Genomic DNA, 16,373 nt, shown 5'->3' on the forward strand with positions numbered 1-16,373 from the left:
GCAGGATCCCTGTGTGATCCCTGTGTGATCCTGGTGTGATCCCTGTGTGAGGAACTGCAGGATCCCTGTGTGATCCCTGTGTGAGGAACTGCAGGATCCCTGTGTGATCCCTGTGTGATCCCTGTGTGAGGAACTGCAGGATCCCTGTGTGATCCTGGTGCGAGGAACTGCAGGATCTCTGTGTGATCCCTGTGTGAGGAACTGCAGGATTCCTGTGTGAGGAACTGCAGGATCCCTGTGTGATCCCTGTGTGAGGAACTGCAGGATCCCTGTGTGATCTCTGTGTGATCTCTGTGTGATCCCGGAGTGAGGAAATGCAGGATCCCTGTGTGATCCCGGTCTGATCTCTGTGTGATCCCTGTGTGATCCCGGTGTGATCCCGGAGTGATCCCGGAGTGAGGAAATGCAGGATCCCTGTGTGATCTCTGTGTGATCCCGGAGTGAGGGGATGCAGGATCCTGCTGCAGGGAGCTCCATGATCCCCCCGTGCTCCTGAAGGGATGCACGATCCTGGTTCACGGGACTGCACAAGCCAAACCCAGCGCTACCTGCACCTCCCACCCCTCCTCTCCCGACCCGTTTTTGGGGTGGAAACACCCGCTTTAGGGGGAAAAAAAACATTTTTGGGGAGGCCCCCCCCACTTTCACGGAAGGAAAGCGCCGAGCGCAAACTCCCGCCGTGGCCCGGGCGGGGACTACAAGTCCCGGCAGGCGCGGCCTCAGCTCCCGGCGTGCCCGGGGCCGGCGGAGCGGAGCGAGGGCAGCGGAACGGGCCGCGCCGGGCCGGGCGGGCGCTGCTGCCGCCCTCCCTCGGCACGGGGCCGAACCGGGCCGAGCCGAGCCCAACCGGGCCGAGCCGAGCCCAACCGGGCCGGACTGCGCTGAGCCGGGCCCAGGAGCCCGACACAACCGAGCCGAGGAGCCGAACCGAGCCGAACCGAACCTAGCCGAACCGAGCCGAGCCGAGGACGAGCAGAACCGAGTGGAGCCGAACTGAGCCGAGGAGCCGGCCCGAGCACAGCCGAAGCGATCCGAGCGGGTCCGGGCCGAGCCGGGCCGAGCGCAGCCGAGCGAGGCCGAACAGACCCGAACCGACCCGAGCGGAGCTAAACAGAGCCGAGGAGCCGAACCGAGCCGGGCCGAGCGAGGCCGAACAGAGCCGAGCGCAGCCGAGCGGAGCCGAAGCACTTCGTTTCTCGCCGTTCCCCAGGGGTGAGTGCAGGGCTGAGGGGTCCCGGGGGTCCCTGGTGAGGGGGGGGCTCAGCAGCCGCACAGCGGGGCCCCCTCGGCTCGGAGCCCGCTTTCTGGGGGTGCTATGGGGGTGTTGGGGTGCTCCCTCCCCTCCTGCGCCATCCCGGGGCGCTTTGAGCTCGTAGTTGCTTTTTTTCCCCTTATTTTGCTGTAAATAATACGCTCCCCCTCGCTCCCGGCGGCGGGCCCCGGGAGGCTCCGGCCCGGCTGCTCCTGGTGCTGCGGGGGTTTTGGGGGTCTCCGGCAGCTCATCCCGATGTCCCCACCCCAAAACCAGCGGTCCCGGGGACTGCCAGACCCCCCGGCAGCCCGGGGGGACCTGCCCGTGTCGCCTTTCCCATCGGGAACCCCCCCGAACACGGTGCTCCACGCGTGGGGAAACTGAGGCACGGATGCTCCAGGACACCCGGGGGTGTCTCGGGCACCCCCCGGCTTGGGGGACACAAAGCGGGACCCCCTTTTTGGGGTGGGAAAAGGTGGGAGAAGTTGGGATGTCTCGTGTCACACGGCTTTTAGGGGGTCACCAAGAGGACACACCGCGTGTGTCCCCCCCTCTCCCGGGAAATTTGGGGGGGGCATAGAGAGGGCTGCCCCGAGACTCCAGCCGCCGATTAATTACATTCATGAATTAATTGCGAGGCAGGAAAGGATTACGCAGCCCCCAGAGCTTCGGGCAGTCAGATGATGGGGGAGATTTCCTTAAAAAAAAAAAAAAAACCACCCAAAAAAACCCCCAACAAAAACTAGAAACACGAAGAAAATCTGGTGGTTATTGTGCTCTTGTAAGATAAATAAATAAGCCGGTGCGAGTCCGGGGAAAGCAGGGCCCGTTTCCAGGAATCCCGGCGCTCCTGCGTGTTCCCGGCCCTTGGGGCACGGGGGGGAGTTGGTGTTTTTTATATAACAGAGTCCGGCAGGCAGCGAAGGGAGGGTTTGGGGGGTTATTTTTTCTCTACCCCCACCCCTTCTCTGTACTTCCCTGCCGTGTTTGCTTGGCTTCATGCACGGCTGCTCCGGCCGGAGCTGGGAATGGGGCTGGTTTCTCCCAGCCTGCGCTCGCTCACCTGCTGCAGGAGGGATCCAGCTGGGAAAAGCGTGCTGGGAATTTGGGATTGGGGTGGCTGGAGTTGGGAAACAACCCAGATTCGGCTGGGGATGGTCAGGCCAGCACGTGGAGGGGAGCCCGGTGTTTTCCGAGGGATGCTGGGTTTGCTTCCTGAGGGATTCTGGGTTCGCCTCCCGAGGGATGCTGGCCCGGCGTGTTTTCCAAGGGATGCTGGCCTTGCCTGCCCGCCCTTATCAGGAGGAAACTGCGGCGGGGTGGAGCTGGCTGCAGCGGGGCCATCCAGCATCCGGGTGTTTGGGATGGAGCCGTGATTCCAGCCAGGGATTTTATTGCTTTTTCCACGCTTCACGGCACCGACTTTGCAGCACGTGTGTGTTCCTGATCCGCCCTGCCCTGCGTTCCCTGTTTCCCTGGAAGTGCTGTTGGGAATGGGAAGAGCCCCTTGGGATGATGTGGTGGGTCACCAGAGCAGAGGGGACATTCCCAGGGCTGAGGGTGGGGTGGTTTGAGCACAACAAACAGGGAAATGGGGCTGGGGGGGGCCACGCTGGGGGTGTTCCTCTCCAAAAATCCACAGTGCTGAGGGTAAAAACATCCTCTGGCTCCTCCCATGGAGTGTTGGAATGGGGAGCTGGGAGTCTGATGTGTTGGGATCTCATCCCTGGATTGCTCCTTTCCTGGGGCACAGACAGGGATGGAGCTGCCACATCCCTGTCCCCTCTGTGGGGACAAAAATTCCCATCTGGAGGTTTTGGGGTGGTTTTAGAGGGCACCTCAAGCTGGACTCACCCCTAGGGAGCTGTTTTGTAACTGCCCTGTGCGGGGTTATCCCGTATCCCGGACAAAGAGGAAGCAGACAGGGGGAAGCAGCGGTGTCCTGGGCGTGGGGCAGTGCCACCACACGTCCCTGTGGTGGCCCTGCTGCTGGTGGCTGTTCCGTGACAACTTCCCAGAGCCCCTGTTGGCTGTCAGCGATCCCAGGAGGATCCCAGGGAGCCGGCGCTGGGTGTTTGACAACCCCATAAAAGAGCAGGGGGTGCTCGGAGGTGCCAGCTGCGCTGTCACCGCCCCGTGGTGGCCTTCCCGTGGTGGCATCACCTCCATGAGCTTTTCCAAGCTGTGTGATCCCAGCATGGAGGCAGCCAGGATCGCACGGGTGATTCCGTGGTCATTGTCACCGGCGCTGTGACGCTTGGAAGGGTGGCAGTGGCGATCTCTCCCTGACCACACAGGGTTTATGCGCTCATCCTTTTTTTTCCTCTCGCTGGCACGTCCAGAAAGAGCCCCAGTGGCTCTTCCCTAATCCATTCCAAGTTCGTGTCCCTCCTGCTGGCACTTGGCTTGTGGTTGGAGCAGGTTTTCCCTGCGGATTTGCCTGCACAGAGCCCCCTGACGTGGAATTCCCAGGAATGTGGGAATCCTGTGCTCCAGGATGAGCTCCGAGTGCTGCTCCTCGCCTTCCCGGGAGGCTGAGAACACCGGGAATGGGGGATGCTCCATCTCTGGAGGCACAGGGGAAGTTCTGGGGGGTGTTCTGGGGAGGTGAGTGCTGCAGAGCCGAAGCAGGAGCGTTGGGATGGGCACCGTGGGATGGATGATTTGCTGGGTGAGATCACCTGGGAAGGGCTCAAGGTCTCCCAGTGCCCCACGGTCCCTACAGGTTGTGCCACCTTATCTTTAAAGCCTCTTCTAGGAATTGCCCCCGGGGTTTTGTCACCTTTCCTCCGAGCGCGTTGGGCTCCAAACAAACTCCCCACACCCCGAGCTCTGCCTCGCTCCCCTCCTTTGGTTAAATGGCTGCAAATTCCGGATAAACCTGAAACTCCCAGTGTGGGGACGCCGGGGGAGTTCTCGGAGCCTCAGGGACACGCGAGGGCAGCAGCGCTGGCTCCTGCCCAGGCCGTGCCCTCGGGATTTTGGGGTGACCGCACGGGGTGGGAATATTTTGGAGGAAATGAGGAGAGGGCTGCATCCACCTGGTGCACACGGGGAGCGTTTCCCTGCTCCCACACTGCTGCCAGGGCAGGAGGGAGCTGAGTTGCCAGCGGGTTTGGCTGAGCATTTTGGGGAAACGGGGCAGGCCGAGGAGAGATCCCAGCCTGGTGGGAAGAAACCTCTGGGCTCCTGCACGGGTCCAACCGGCGCAACGTGCCCGGGAGAGGCGGCACCGTGCCAGGCCAGGGGCTGGGCTGGTAGCGGGGGCTCCCGAGAGACCAGTTTGACCTTCACGGAGCAGGAAAGTGCCGGGCTGAGCCTGGCAGAAAGGAGGGCACAGCACAAAGCTCTCCTGAGCGGGTAAGCGGCGCTGGCTGGGCACGGGAGGTGCTGCCAGGGGGGATGGCGAGCCCCGGGCTGGTTTGGGAGGACAAGGCAGGGGATGTCCCCAATTTGTTTATTCCTGGGGCTGCTGGCCCTGGTTACACGAGCTCTGCCTGCACCGAGCCTCCCGGCTGGGTGCTGGGGGCTGGACACGGCGTATTTATAAATATTACCTCCTTCCAGCAGCATGGAGCTGGGAGGAGGAGGGATGGAGGGAGGCGGCGCTGGGAGTGCCTCTGGCACTGCCAGGGGGGGCAGGGGGTGGCCCTGTCACCTTGTGCTGGTAGCAGGTGGCACCGTGAGCTTGGGGTGCATGGAGCTCCAGGTTTTGCTGAGCATCTCCACTTTTTGGGATGGTTCCTCCCCATTTCTTGGGATGGCTTCTCCCCATTTTTTGGGACTGTTCCTCCCCACTTCTTGGGATGGCCTCTCCTCACTTCTTGGCATGGTTCCTCCCCACTTTCTGGGATGGTTTCTCCCCACTTTTTGGGATGGTTTCTCTGCACTTTCTAGGATGGTTTCTAGAATTTTGGAGCGGGTGGTGGTGCTGTCCCAGCCCCCTGGAGCAGTGTCTGCCTAGCTGGATCCCGGTGCCGTCCTGCCAGTTCCCCTGATTGCTCATTTATGCGGTTATTTCAAAAAGCCAACACCCAAACCGCCCGGAGTGACCCCGAGCCGGGGTTTTCCTTCGGGGCTGTGCTCCTGGCTCACTCCTTTCCCCGGGATGTGGAGCAGGACCTGGAGCCTGCCCGTCCCCTCCAAGGTCACTGCGGTCCCCTCCAGTGTCCTGATTACTCAGCGTGCCCGGGGTGGTGGCTGAGCCCACCCTCCTGCCTGTTCACACTTTTATTTTTAATTGCTGTCTGCGGGGGGAGGCCGTGGAGGGGGCAGGGGCTGTGAATTCCCAGCCGGGTCAGTTGGACAGTGATGTTTCAATCAGGGCTCTGCAGCTCCTGCCCAGCTTTGGGGGGGTCCCGGGGGTCCCCCTGCCTCTCCCCACACCCAAACCTTGCCAAGCTCCCCCTGCCATGCCCAGCTGGGTGATGATCCACAGCCATCCCTCAGCTGGCTGGGTTTTTTTGGGCTTGAAAGAGAGGATTTTGGGTTGAGCAAGGCTGTGTGTGTGTGTGTGTATTATTAACCCCTTAATGGCTGTCACGCCCAGCTGGGCTCTCCTGGCCATTCCAAGGGATTTTTTTCTGGACCCTGTTAATTTAGTGACAAAGGACACGCCGCCCTGTGTGGCATCAGGGCCTGATGCTTCTCCCTCCACTGTTTCCCTGAGCCCTCCTGGGTGGGCCAGGCTTACCTGAGCCCTCCTGGGTGGGCCAGGCTTACCTGAGCCCTCCTGGGTGGGCCAGGCTTACCTGGGTGTTTGGGGTTAATGTTTTTCCCGTGCCGGATCCCTCAGCCTTTTCCAGGCTCGGTGTTTAACGCGGGGCAGGGAAAACATTTGGCCTCTGACCCAGCGCCTGTTAACAACGTCCCGCTCCACGTTGCTGAGATGCCGGGGCTAAAAACAGTCCTGGTGACTCAGTCCCTCGCTGCTGCTGTCAACTGACCCCGGCGTGGCTCTGCCAAACCCCTCCTTTGCCTGCTCCTTCTCCCTCTCAGGAGCGCGGGGAAGGAGCCTCTGGATGGGGCTGGGATGGTTCCCAATGATCCCAGGAGCTCTGCCCCACACAACTCCTGCTTGGGGCTGGGATGGTTCCCAATGATCCCAGGAGCTCTGCCCCACACAGCACTGGGATGGGGCTGGGATGGTTCCCAGTGATCCCAGGAGCTCTGCCCCACACAGCTCCTGGATGGGGCTGGGATGGTTCCAAATGATCCCAGGAGCTCTGCCCCACACAGCACCGGGATGGGGCTGGGATGGTTCCAAATGATCCCAGGAGCTCTGCCCCACACAGCACCGGGATGGGGCTGGGATGGTTCCAAATGATCCCAGGAGCTCTGCCCCACACAGCACCGGGATGGGGCTGGGATGGTTCCCAATGATCCCAGGAGCTCTGCCCCACACAGCTCCTGAATGGGAAGATCCTCTGGATGGGGCTGGGATGGCTCCCAATGATCCCAGGAGCTCTGCCCCACACAGCTCCTGGCTGGGGCTGGGATGGTTCCATGTGGGTGGATGGGGAGGGCATTGCTGCTCTCTGGGGTTGGAAATGGGGTTATCCTCCTGTTTTCCCACCCATCCTCATCCCAGAGGCTGGCTGGGATCTCTGGAGCCTCTGGTCTGAGCTCATGGCCAGTGCTGGCTCAGGGTTTCCAGGGATGGCCCTACTGCCAGGTTTCCCTGTTTGTGGGGAGGAATCCTTTCCTGAGCCCCCTGTCCCTGCAGCTCCTTCCTGGAGCTGCCCACCCTGAACATTCCCAGGGAGAGGAAGGATTCTCGCTGAGCCCTGGCACAGGGGGTCCCCTCAGGGCATAAATCACCCCCGTGCTGGCCTTGCCAAGGGTGGGTTGGTGCCCCAAGGGGTGGCCACGGGGTCCAGCTGCATTCCTGGCCTGAAGGGAGCGCAGGGATGTGGTGCAGAGCAGCCTTGGGGTGTCCCTGGCACTGTCACCCAGGTGTCCTGGTGGCACTGCCACACCTGGGACCAGCTGGGAGTGCTGGGGGCACCCCAGGTGCTGCTGGGCTGTGGGGTCACAATGGTTGGGGACCTTAAAGCTCAGCTCACTCCATGGGCAGGAACACCTTCCCACTGTCCCAGGCTGCTCCAGCCTGGCCTTGGACACTTCCAGGGATCCAGGGGCAGCCACGGCTTCTCTGGGAATTCCATCCCTGCTCCCCCCCACCCTCACAGGGACCAGTTCCTTCCCAATATCCCATCTATCCCTGCCCTCTGGCAGTGGGAGTCCATTCCCCCTTGTCCTGCCTCTCCTGACCCTTTTCTTTCTCCATCTTTCTTATCAGCTCCTTAAATTTTATCTTTTCCAGCCTCTTTTCCACCTGTAATCCGGGTGCTTGCTCTGCAGCTGCGCTGGGCACACGGAGGGTGAGGGATCCCTGTGTGCCACATCCCCTGGAGTCACCAGGGACAGCTTTTGTCCCCCTTCATTTACAGAGGTGTCCCTGCAGCCCCCATGGGACACACCCAGCCCTGTCTCCTGTCCCTGGTGGCAGCAGCCACATCAATTTTTCCATGTTTTTTCTCAGCCCAGTTGCTCACCCCAGTGACAAAAACAAGCAGTTTTGGAGGGGTTTTTTTGCAACTTCCCCCCCTGCACCCCGTGTGGCTGCTGAAAATGAGGAACACGGGGCTGGCCCGGAGTGAGGGGAGCTGTGACCTGCTGGCCCTGGCACCTGCAGGGTCCCCCAGCCCCTCTGCCCCACACCCAGGGAAGCCCAGCCTCATTGTCCTCTGTCCCCACCCAGCAGGGTGACAGCAGAGCCTGTCCCCAGCCTGGGGGTGGCTTTGTGGGTGCTTGGGGAGGTGACAGCTTGGTGACATCAGAGCAGACCTTGGGCTTGGGGCTGCCTGGACCCAGCTGTGCCTGCCCGGGCTGGGGTCCCTCGTGCTCCCTGCCGTGTCCCTCCCCACCTGCCGGTGTTTGAAAATGAAAAACGAGGAAGGAAGGAAGGAAGGGAAGGCTGGGCCGGCGGGTGGCGAGCAGCAAAGCTGTTTTCACTTCTTTCTTCTCCTTTTCCTTTTGGCTGCCCCTCAGTTCCCAGAGCAGCGTGGGGTTTGGGTGGGTGGATGGTCCCTGCCCTGTCCCCCCGCCTTTCCCCGGGGGTCCCCGCTCCTGCCCGGAGCTGCCGATGGATTTTTCCGCTCGTAAACGGCCACGATCGACCGGGAAATAAAGCACAGGAAGGAGTGGGGCCTCATGCAGTGAGTTTGGGGGTTCTCAGCTCGGCAGGGCATCACTCCCCGTGCTCAGAGGGGGGGTGGCAGGAGGTGTGTGGCACTCGCAGGGGGTGCTGTGGCCCTGCCACCCTGTGCCACTTCCCCTGGGAGGGGAACGAGATCCCCCCTAAGCTAAATCTGGGAAATGCCTCCCAAATGTGGGCATTTCTCACCCACACCTGAGCCTGGGGACACTGCTATGGCTCTTCCAGGTGTTGTGTCCCTTCAGGTGGCACTGGCCAGCTCGGGCAGTGGCTCTGTCACCAGCCTGGCCCCCGGCGTTGCGGGGCAGCGCCCGATGTCCCTCCAGCACGTCCCAGTGGTTGCTGAGCAGCCGCCCCTGTTGTCACCACCGGCTGTCACCGCAACTTGGACTTGTGGCAAGTCCTGGGGGGGACCAGAGAGGTTGGAGCAGCTCTGGGGATCCTCCAGCTGGAGCCACCCCCGAGTGCCATCCTGGGACGTGGGGTTCTTGCTGAAATAACACCCCTGGAGGGAAGGCGAGGAAGGGCCAGAAATAGCCGTGCTGCTGAGTAGCAGCGGAGATATTTGGAAGGGAGATGCATTCCCTGGCTCTGGCTGGGGGGTGCTGCTGGAGCACAACTCCATGCCCCGTGTCCTGCGTTCCTCCAGACAGGAAAAGCCCAGTAGGGCTGTGGAGAGGGGCTGGGATCATCCAGATCTGCCCTCCCTTTCAGCCCCCCCATCCCCTTCCCAGCTCCTCCATCTCCCACTCCAGGGCTCCCAGCACTGCTGTGCCTCCCTGTGCACCAGGATGAGCCTGGGAAACTTCTCCTGATTTTTCTATCTCCTCACCCTTGCTCCCTCTGCATGCCTCTCTCCTGCCTCTCCAGCTTTTTAAAAGGGTTCCCAGCTGCCCTCAAGGGGGAAAAAAGCTGGAGAACTGATGCTTGTGGGTGTTGCAGCCTCCAGGGACAAGGCTGGCTTGGGTTCTCCCAGTAGGGACCAGTCTGGGGCTCCCACTGCTGCTGGGACGGCTCTGGCTCAGTGGGAGAACCACTGGGTGCCCTCCCAGGAATACCAGGATGGAGCTGCCATTCCATGTGCTCTTCTGGCTGTCCCCGTGGCTCAGGGGAGGGTGGGACGTGGGCCCCGGGTCCCCATCCTGTCCTGCTGCCGCCCTCCTGCCGGGGCTGACTCAGAGCGAAAGCAGAAGCTGCTCAGCATTTTGGGGGGTGGGGGGAAGCCAAGCAGAACCAAAGGTGTTATTTTAACCCTGACCTAATTTCCCCCCTCTCCTCACCAAGCCAAACCCTGGCCACCCTTTCTCATCCTCATCCTCATCTTCTGCAGCTCTTCTCGGGCCCATTTGATTCTCCCAGCCCCGTTTTCCGTAAGGGGGTGGCTGGGGGGGTCCTGCAGCCAGGCTGGGTGGTCGGCAGGGCTCAGGGGTGCTGTGCTGTGGGTGGCTGTGCCTTGGCACCCTTCCTGTGACACCCACGAGTGCCAGCCCTTCCTGAGAAAAGCCCCTCACCCTTCCCTTCACGTTTGGGGTTGTACATCCCCCGTGGGTATCAGCCACGGGTTTCCCCCTTAATTCCGCCTTGTTCCATCCTCTGGGGGCTCTCGCTGGGGTCTTTCCCAGGGTTCTGCTGTTTCTCATCCCAGCTCCCCCTGTCCCGTGCCCTCCTCCAAGGCTGCTCGCACATCCCCGTTAACGAATGGATCTCTGTCCCCAGCTCTGGGCTCCCATCCCCCTTCGGACAGGCCACCATGGCTAATTAATTCCCTTCCCCTCGCCGCTCAATAGCTGCTCTTGAGCTGTGTAATCGCGCTGCCGTCCGCGCTGCCTTGATTTAATTTCCCCTCCGGGTAACGCGTGGCACCGGCTCTGGGTGGCTGCCACAGCCGTGGCCCCTCCATCTCTGCATTTAAACAGCAAAACCCTCCAGATCTGCCTGGTTTCCCCTCCTGCCTGTTCCCCTCGCAGCTTTCCCTTCGCCCCCCCGTGCTCCTCTCCCTTGGGATGCTGCGCTCCGGACCCCTCTAGGGCACCTCCCGCATCCCCGAGCCCCGCGTGGGAAAGCTCCCGGTGCCCCGGCATCCTTCACCCTCCTCGGGCCGCTGTCCCCTTTGTCCAGGGGAACAAGGGCCGGTCTGTGCCGGGCGGGGGCCGCTGCGGTCCCCCCCGTCCCCTCGCTCGCGTGCCGGCCCCGCACAGAGCTCGCCTTGTTCGCCCCGCGCCGGAGCCGGGCTTTGGCACAGCCAGGCCGGGGGGTTCAACCTGCCCCCGGCTCCTGGCACCCGCCGGCCTTTTCTTCCTGCTCTGGCCTCGCTTTCTCTTTCCCTTTCGCTGCCGGGCTCGCTCTGGGTTCTGCCGTGCCTGCGGTGTTTGGGAAGTGGCTCCGGGGTGAGTGCACAACGCGGGGTTCCGGCTGCTCCTTCGGGGTTCCCTTCCTGCCAGACCCTAATTCCCCCCTCTCCTTGTCAATGCCAGCTCTGGCCACCCTTCCCCTTGGTCATCCTCGGCAGTTCCCCTTCTCCGGAGCTCCCTGGGCTTGCTTTTGCCTTTCTCAGCCCTGTTTTCTGTAAGGAGGCAGCCGGGGGGGCTCTCACAGCCAGGCTGGGTGGTGGGACCACGTCCTGCTCTGTGACGGGAGGGCAGAGCCATCCAGCCAGCCCTGGGATGATCCTCCAGGATCCGTCACCATCCGGTGTGGGCGCTCTGGGATGTCACCCTGTGCCTCAGTTTCCCTCTGTGCCAGGCTGTCGGTGACGCTCTGTGTCCTCCTGCCAGGGTGACCTCCGTGCCAGGCGGGCTCGTGGCTCCCAGCCCCGTGTGCCACCATGGCGTCCCGCATCGGGCTGCGGATGGAGCTGATGAAGCAGCAGGCGCAGCAGGAAGCGGAGCGGGAGCGGGTGCAGCAGCAGATGATGATGAGCTACATGCAGCAGCAGCGCATGCCCGTGGCCTCCAGCCCCGCCATCAACACCCCCGTCCACTTCCAGTCCCCACCGCCCGTGCCCGGAGAGGTCCTCAAGGTACCGTGGTGTCCCCCCTGCCCGGCTCTGGGACAGCCCACGGGGTCCCTGATGGGTTTTGTCCCCACAGGTCCAGTCCTACCTGGAGAACCCCACCACCTACCACCTGCAGAAGTCTCGGGACAAGAAGGTCCAGGCTTATCTCTCCGAAACCTACGGGAACAAGTTCGCCGCCCACGTCAGCCCCGCCAGCCACTCCCCCAAGCCACCCCCGGCCGCGTCCCCCGGCGTCCGGCCCGGCCATGTCCTGTCCTCCTCGGCGGGCAACAGCGCTCCCAACAGCCCCATGGCCATGCTCAACATCGGCTCCAACCCCGAGCGCGAGGTGAGGAGGTGTCACCGGGCTGCTGGGGACACGCAGGGTGCTGGGAAGGGCAGAGCAGCCCATGGGCATCGGGTCCTTTTCCCTTGCAGTTCGATGAGGTCATCGATGACATCATGCGCCTGGATGACGTTTTGGGCTACATGAACCCTGAAGTCCACATGCCCAACACGGTGAGTGAGGGGTGACAGGAAGGGGCCACAGCTGGGGGTCCTGCAGCCCTGTCCTTGCAGGTACACAGGTGGCACAGAGGGGACCTTCTGCCATGTCCCCACAGCGGTGCCGCGTGGCAGCCCAAGCCAGCCTTGTCCCCAGCACAGCAACACCCACAAGAATCAGTTCTCCAGCTGTTTTCCCCCTTGAGGACAGTTGGGAGCCCTTTTAAAAAGCTGGAGAGGCGGGAGAGAGGCATGGGAAGGGAGCAAGGGTGGGGAGATGGGAGAGCCAGGAGAGGTTTCCCTTCCAGGAACTTCCCCAGAGCAGCAGTGTCCCTCGGCTCAGATCAGTGTGGCAGCTCCCAGTGGGATTCATCCTGCTCTGTTTGAGATGTTTGCCACGGGAGGGGATCAGCTGTGCCCTTTGAAGTCCTGTTTTCTTTTCTACTCTGGTGGAAGCTGCTTTAAGGAGCTGGGAAGACAATTCCACGTGCCCAGGCTGTGCACTCCCATCCCAGCTGGGAGTGATCCCGGTCCCCAGCCCTGCACAGAGCTAACCCATCTGTCCCTCTGCTCTCCAGCTGCCCATGTCCAGCAGTCACATGAATGTCTACAGTGGGGACCCACAGGTGACGGCGTCACTCGTTGGTGTCACCAGCAGCTCCTGCCCCGCCGACCTCACCCAGAAGAGAGAGCTCACAGGTATGGCCCCAGAGCCAGTGACAGATGTGGGGCTGCCCTGTCCCCGTGGGGGTACAGGGGCTCCAGTGCCAGCCCGGGATGCTGGTGGGGTCAGGTGCAGCCTTGTCCCCTCTGGGTGACACCGGGGGTCTCTTGCAGATGCTGAGAGCAGAGCCCTGGCCAAGGAGCGCCAGAAGAAGGACAATCACAACCTGAGTGAGTTCAGCTCTGCCTTTCCCTCCCCTGAGCCCACAGCCTTTCCCCACCACTCTTCATCCTCATTCCCACTGAGCTGGGTCCTCCTTTCCAGGAAGGGCCCCCTGAGCCCCTCTTTCCCAAATGGGGTACAGGAGACACCCCATTGTCCTTCTGGGGGGAGATCAGACCTGCTGGGCCAGGGATGGAGCTGTGTTGGCTCCTGAGGTTCCTCATCCTGAGCTCCCCAATTCCAGAGGCTCTGGCTGGGGCACAACAGGGTTGTGGGACATGAGGGACATGAAGGACGTGTGGGAGAGGACACAGAGCCTTTCCTGCTCTTGCTGCCTCCTCACTTGCACCCCTCTCCTCTCACCTGCAGTCGAGAGGCGGCGAAGGTTCAACATCAACGACCGCATCAAGGAGCTGGGAATGCTGATCCCCAAAGCCAACGACCTGTACGTACCCATGGCTCCCGCAGCACTGGGGTCACCGGGGGCTTTCTGGTGGAGGAGGGGTGAGGGGCCACACTGCTGGCACCCAGCTCCATCTCTTTTTCCCTCCTGGGTGACAGGGACGTGCGCTGGAACAAAGGGACAATCCTGAAGGCGTCCGTGGATTACATCAAGAGGATGCAGAAGGACCTGCAGAGGTCCCGGGACCTGGAGAATCACTCACGGCGCCTGGAGATGACGAACAAGCAGCTGCTGCTCCGCATCCAGGTGAGATTCCCTGGGCTCTTCCCTGCCTCTGCTCCACCCCAGCCCCACCAACCCCTCGCTCCTGCCCCGCCAAGGCCTTGGCCAGGGTGTCTCCTGCCTTTTTTTGGCTGGGAAGTCACCAGGAGCAGAGCCTTGAGGCAAACCTGATGTCTGAGGCTCACTGCAGCGCGCTGAGCTTCACATAGATCGCCGTGGATCTTCCAGGGGCTCCCTCCCTGGGAGCTGCTCAGTCCCTGCCACCTCCGTAAATGTCCCTGTGCCGTGTCCCCGGGTGTGACACCCCCACCAAAGCCCCGCTGTGTCCCCTTGGCAGGAGCTGGAGATGCAGGCACGCGTCCATGGGCTGCCCACCTCCTCGCCCTCGGGCGTCAACGTGGCCGAGCTGGCTCAGCAGGTGGTCAAGCAAGAAGCCAGCGGGGACGAGGGGACCCTGGAGCCACTGCTGCCACCCCCAGACCCTGAATCGCAGCCGCAGCCGGCGCTGCCCGCGCCGCCCCAGTCTCCCTATCACCAGCTGGACTTCACCCACAGCCTGAGCTTCGACGACGGCTCCCAGGGCTTCCCCGACAGCCTGGAGCCCGGGCACAGCGCTTCCTTCCCATCCCTATCCAAGAAGGAGCTGGACTTGATGCTGATGCAGGACACCATGCTGCCCCTTGCCTCTGACCCCTTGTTCTCGGCCATGTCCCCGGAGGCCTCCAAGGCCAGCAGTCGCCGGAGCAGCTTCAGCATGGAGGACGCGGACATGCTGTGATGGGGAGCTGCTGGGGCAGCCCCAGCTTTGGGTGGGCGAGTCCCAGGACGCTCCTGGCAGGAGGAGCCCGTCCCACCGTGCACTTGAATCTTCCCAGGAGTACCTTTCTCTATGCAACGGGGCTGGGGTCGGGTGCCGCCGTGTCTTTCGCAGCTTCTTTTTGCCGGGAGCGGGAATGGACCTTCCTGGCTTTGCCGTGGCGTTGGCCTGACTGCAGATTCCACAGCCTGGGAGCGAGATCTCAGCTGCTTTGCCTTTCAGCAGGACCCTCCTGGCCTCACCCCCTTCCCTGGGGTGATGCCTTGGAGCCTTGAGGCCCCGGGAGCAGAGGGACGGTGCCGCGAGCTTTGTGTCCGGTTTGGTGTCTCCTTGCCTTGCTCTGGGATCCTTCACCCCCACCGAGTCTTCCCCAGCCCCTGGATACTTCCCAGTCCATCCAGTTCCTCCTTCCTGGGAGCACCCGCTGCCTCTGGGCTCACAGGAGGGTGACAAGGTGTTAATTAGTGTGTGTTCATTAACAGGGCACCCGGTTGTCTGCAGGTGGGTGTTGAAGGCATCCAGAACATGTGGGATGGGGGGTTTGATGCTCCACCGACCCCCTGTTGTCACCCCCACCTTGTGGGGCAGCACCCACCACCCCAAAACCTCTGGGCAAGGCTGCCAGGTGACCCTGAGCCTCCTGGAGATGTCTGTGCCCCGTGACACCGAGCCCCAGGAGGATAAAAGGGTTTTTGGGGGATAATTCTTGCAAGTCCTTCCAGGCTGTGACCAGGGGTTGGTTTGTGCCAGCTGCCAAACCTGAGCTGCTGCTCCCAGCTTGGAATTCGGGGGTTGTTTCTCTTCCCAGTGTCACCAGTTTGTTGCCCAGCTCTGCACTGGGGAGCTGCTTTGGGCTCCTCAGGCTTCCCAGTCCAGCTGGAGGCTGGGAGGGAGCTGGGAAGGGCAGGGGGATCACAGGGAAAATCCTCTGGGGATTTATCAAGGGAGGGGAGGGAAGCTGGAGAGGAGAGGAGACCCTTGGCCATTGTCCCCCTGGGCTGTGGGTGCTCCTGTGGGGCTGGGGGTCACTCTGTGCCCCCCATCCTGCTCCTGGATGTCCTGGATTGGGATTGGAGGTGGGGGACAGCCCTGGAGAGGGGCCTGAGGGACGTGAGGGTGCGGGGAAGTGTGGAAGGCGGGGAGGAAGAGGGAGGAGGAGTTGGAGCAGGAGCTGAGGGACACTGGGTGAGCAGGGAGGAGCTCCAGGTGCTCACCTGGAGAAGAGAAGGATCCAGGAGACCCCCAAAGGGGCTCTGAGCTGGAGGCTGGGGGTGTTCACAGGAGGCCTTGGCACCCTTTCCGTGCTGCCATCAGTGCCTGGAAAGAGAATTGTCCCCTCCAGGGCCACCCCGGGCCGTGCTGGGGACCTGTGGGTGTGGGAGAGCCTCGGATCTGTGCCCTCCTGAGGGGCTGGGTGGGTGCTCCAGGGCAGGAGCACAAAATCCCACGGGAAATTGGGATTTTTGTGGCTTTAGGGTGCCCTTGGGCACTGCTCAGCACGAGATGTCTCCCCTGGCTGTGAGTAAACAGTTGTGGATTATAATTACAATATATTTTTTTTTTTAATCTTTTTGGGAGTTTTGTTTGTTTTTCTTTTTTTTTTCTTTTTTTTTTTTTTTTAATGCACTGTGCTCTGATTAAAAAATTTTACTACTGTTTTATAAATAAATGTATAAAAGAATGAACTGGAATGGAAGAAGAATCATTAAAAATATATTTATTTACAACATCCTGGAGCGTGGCAGCTTCTTCTTTGCCCTGGAGGCTGAATCAGCATCACCTCAGGGTTCTGCAAAACCCTTCTGGGTGCTGGGACCTCTGGTCCAGGCAGATTTTGGGGACTTTCCTGCACAGTGCAAGGGGAAAAAATCTACTTTTAAAGTGTCCTGCTGAGCCTGTGCCTGGTAAAACTTACCCAAGCCACGTCTGCAGCCCCTCAGCCACGTGCCAGGTTCCCACTCCCTTCAGTGCCGGTGTTAAACACACACAGGAGGGGAAAAAAAGCAAGAAAATCC

At 61.6% G+C, this 16,373-nt stretch overlaps 1 protein-coding gene across 2 annotated transcripts; it reads left to right on the forward strand.

Moving 5' to 3' along the window:
* Window positions 1-724: 724 nt before the first annotated feature.
* TFEB (transcription factor EB) lies at window positions 725-16,088 on the forward strand. 2 transcript variants are annotated; one of them, XM_058855899.1, is made up of 9 exons: window positions 725-1,212; window positions 11,246-11,490; window positions 11,561-11,815; window positions 11,905-11,985; window positions 12,549-12,669; window positions 12,808-12,864; window positions 13,226-13,301; window positions 13,418-13,565; window positions 13,879-16,088. In XM_058855899.1, the coding sequence occupies exons 2-9, from the start codon at window positions 11,296-11,298 to the stop codon at window positions 14,317-14,319; spliced, it is 1,374 nt and encodes a 457-aa protein (XP_058711882.1). In that variant the 5' UTR covers window positions 725-1,212; window positions 11,246-11,295; the 3' UTR covers window positions 14,320-16,088. The 2 variants fall into 2 exon arrangements, with proteins under 2 accessions (XP_058711882.1, XP_058711883.1); XM_058855900.1 differs by lacking the exon at window positions 725-1,212 and adding an exon at window positions 4,249-4,612.
* Window positions 16,089-16,373: the final 285 nt, after the last annotated feature.

The sequence above is a fragment of the Poecile atricapillus genome, chromosome 23, assembly GCF_030490865.1.
Source record: "Poecile atricapillus isolate bPoeAtr1 chromosome 23, bPoeAtr1.hap1, whole genome shotgun sequence".
Classification (NCBI taxonomy): Eukaryota; Metazoa; Chordata; class Aves; order Passeriformes; family Paridae; genus Poecile; species Poecile atricapillus.

Coding starts and splice junctions, on each gene's coding strand:
- TFEB (XM_058855899.1), top strand. CDS start 11,296: ATGGCGTCCCGCATCGGGCTGCGGATGGAGCTGATGAAGCAGCAGGCG. Junction 11,816..11,904: donor GCTCCAACCCCGAGCGCGAG/GTGAGGAGGTGT, acceptor TTTCCCTTGCAG/TTCGATGAGGTCATCGATGA. Junction 12,670..12,807: donor CCAGAAGAGAGAGCTCACAG/GTATGGCCCCAG, acceptor GGTCTCTTGCAG/ATGCTGAGAGCAGAGCCCTG.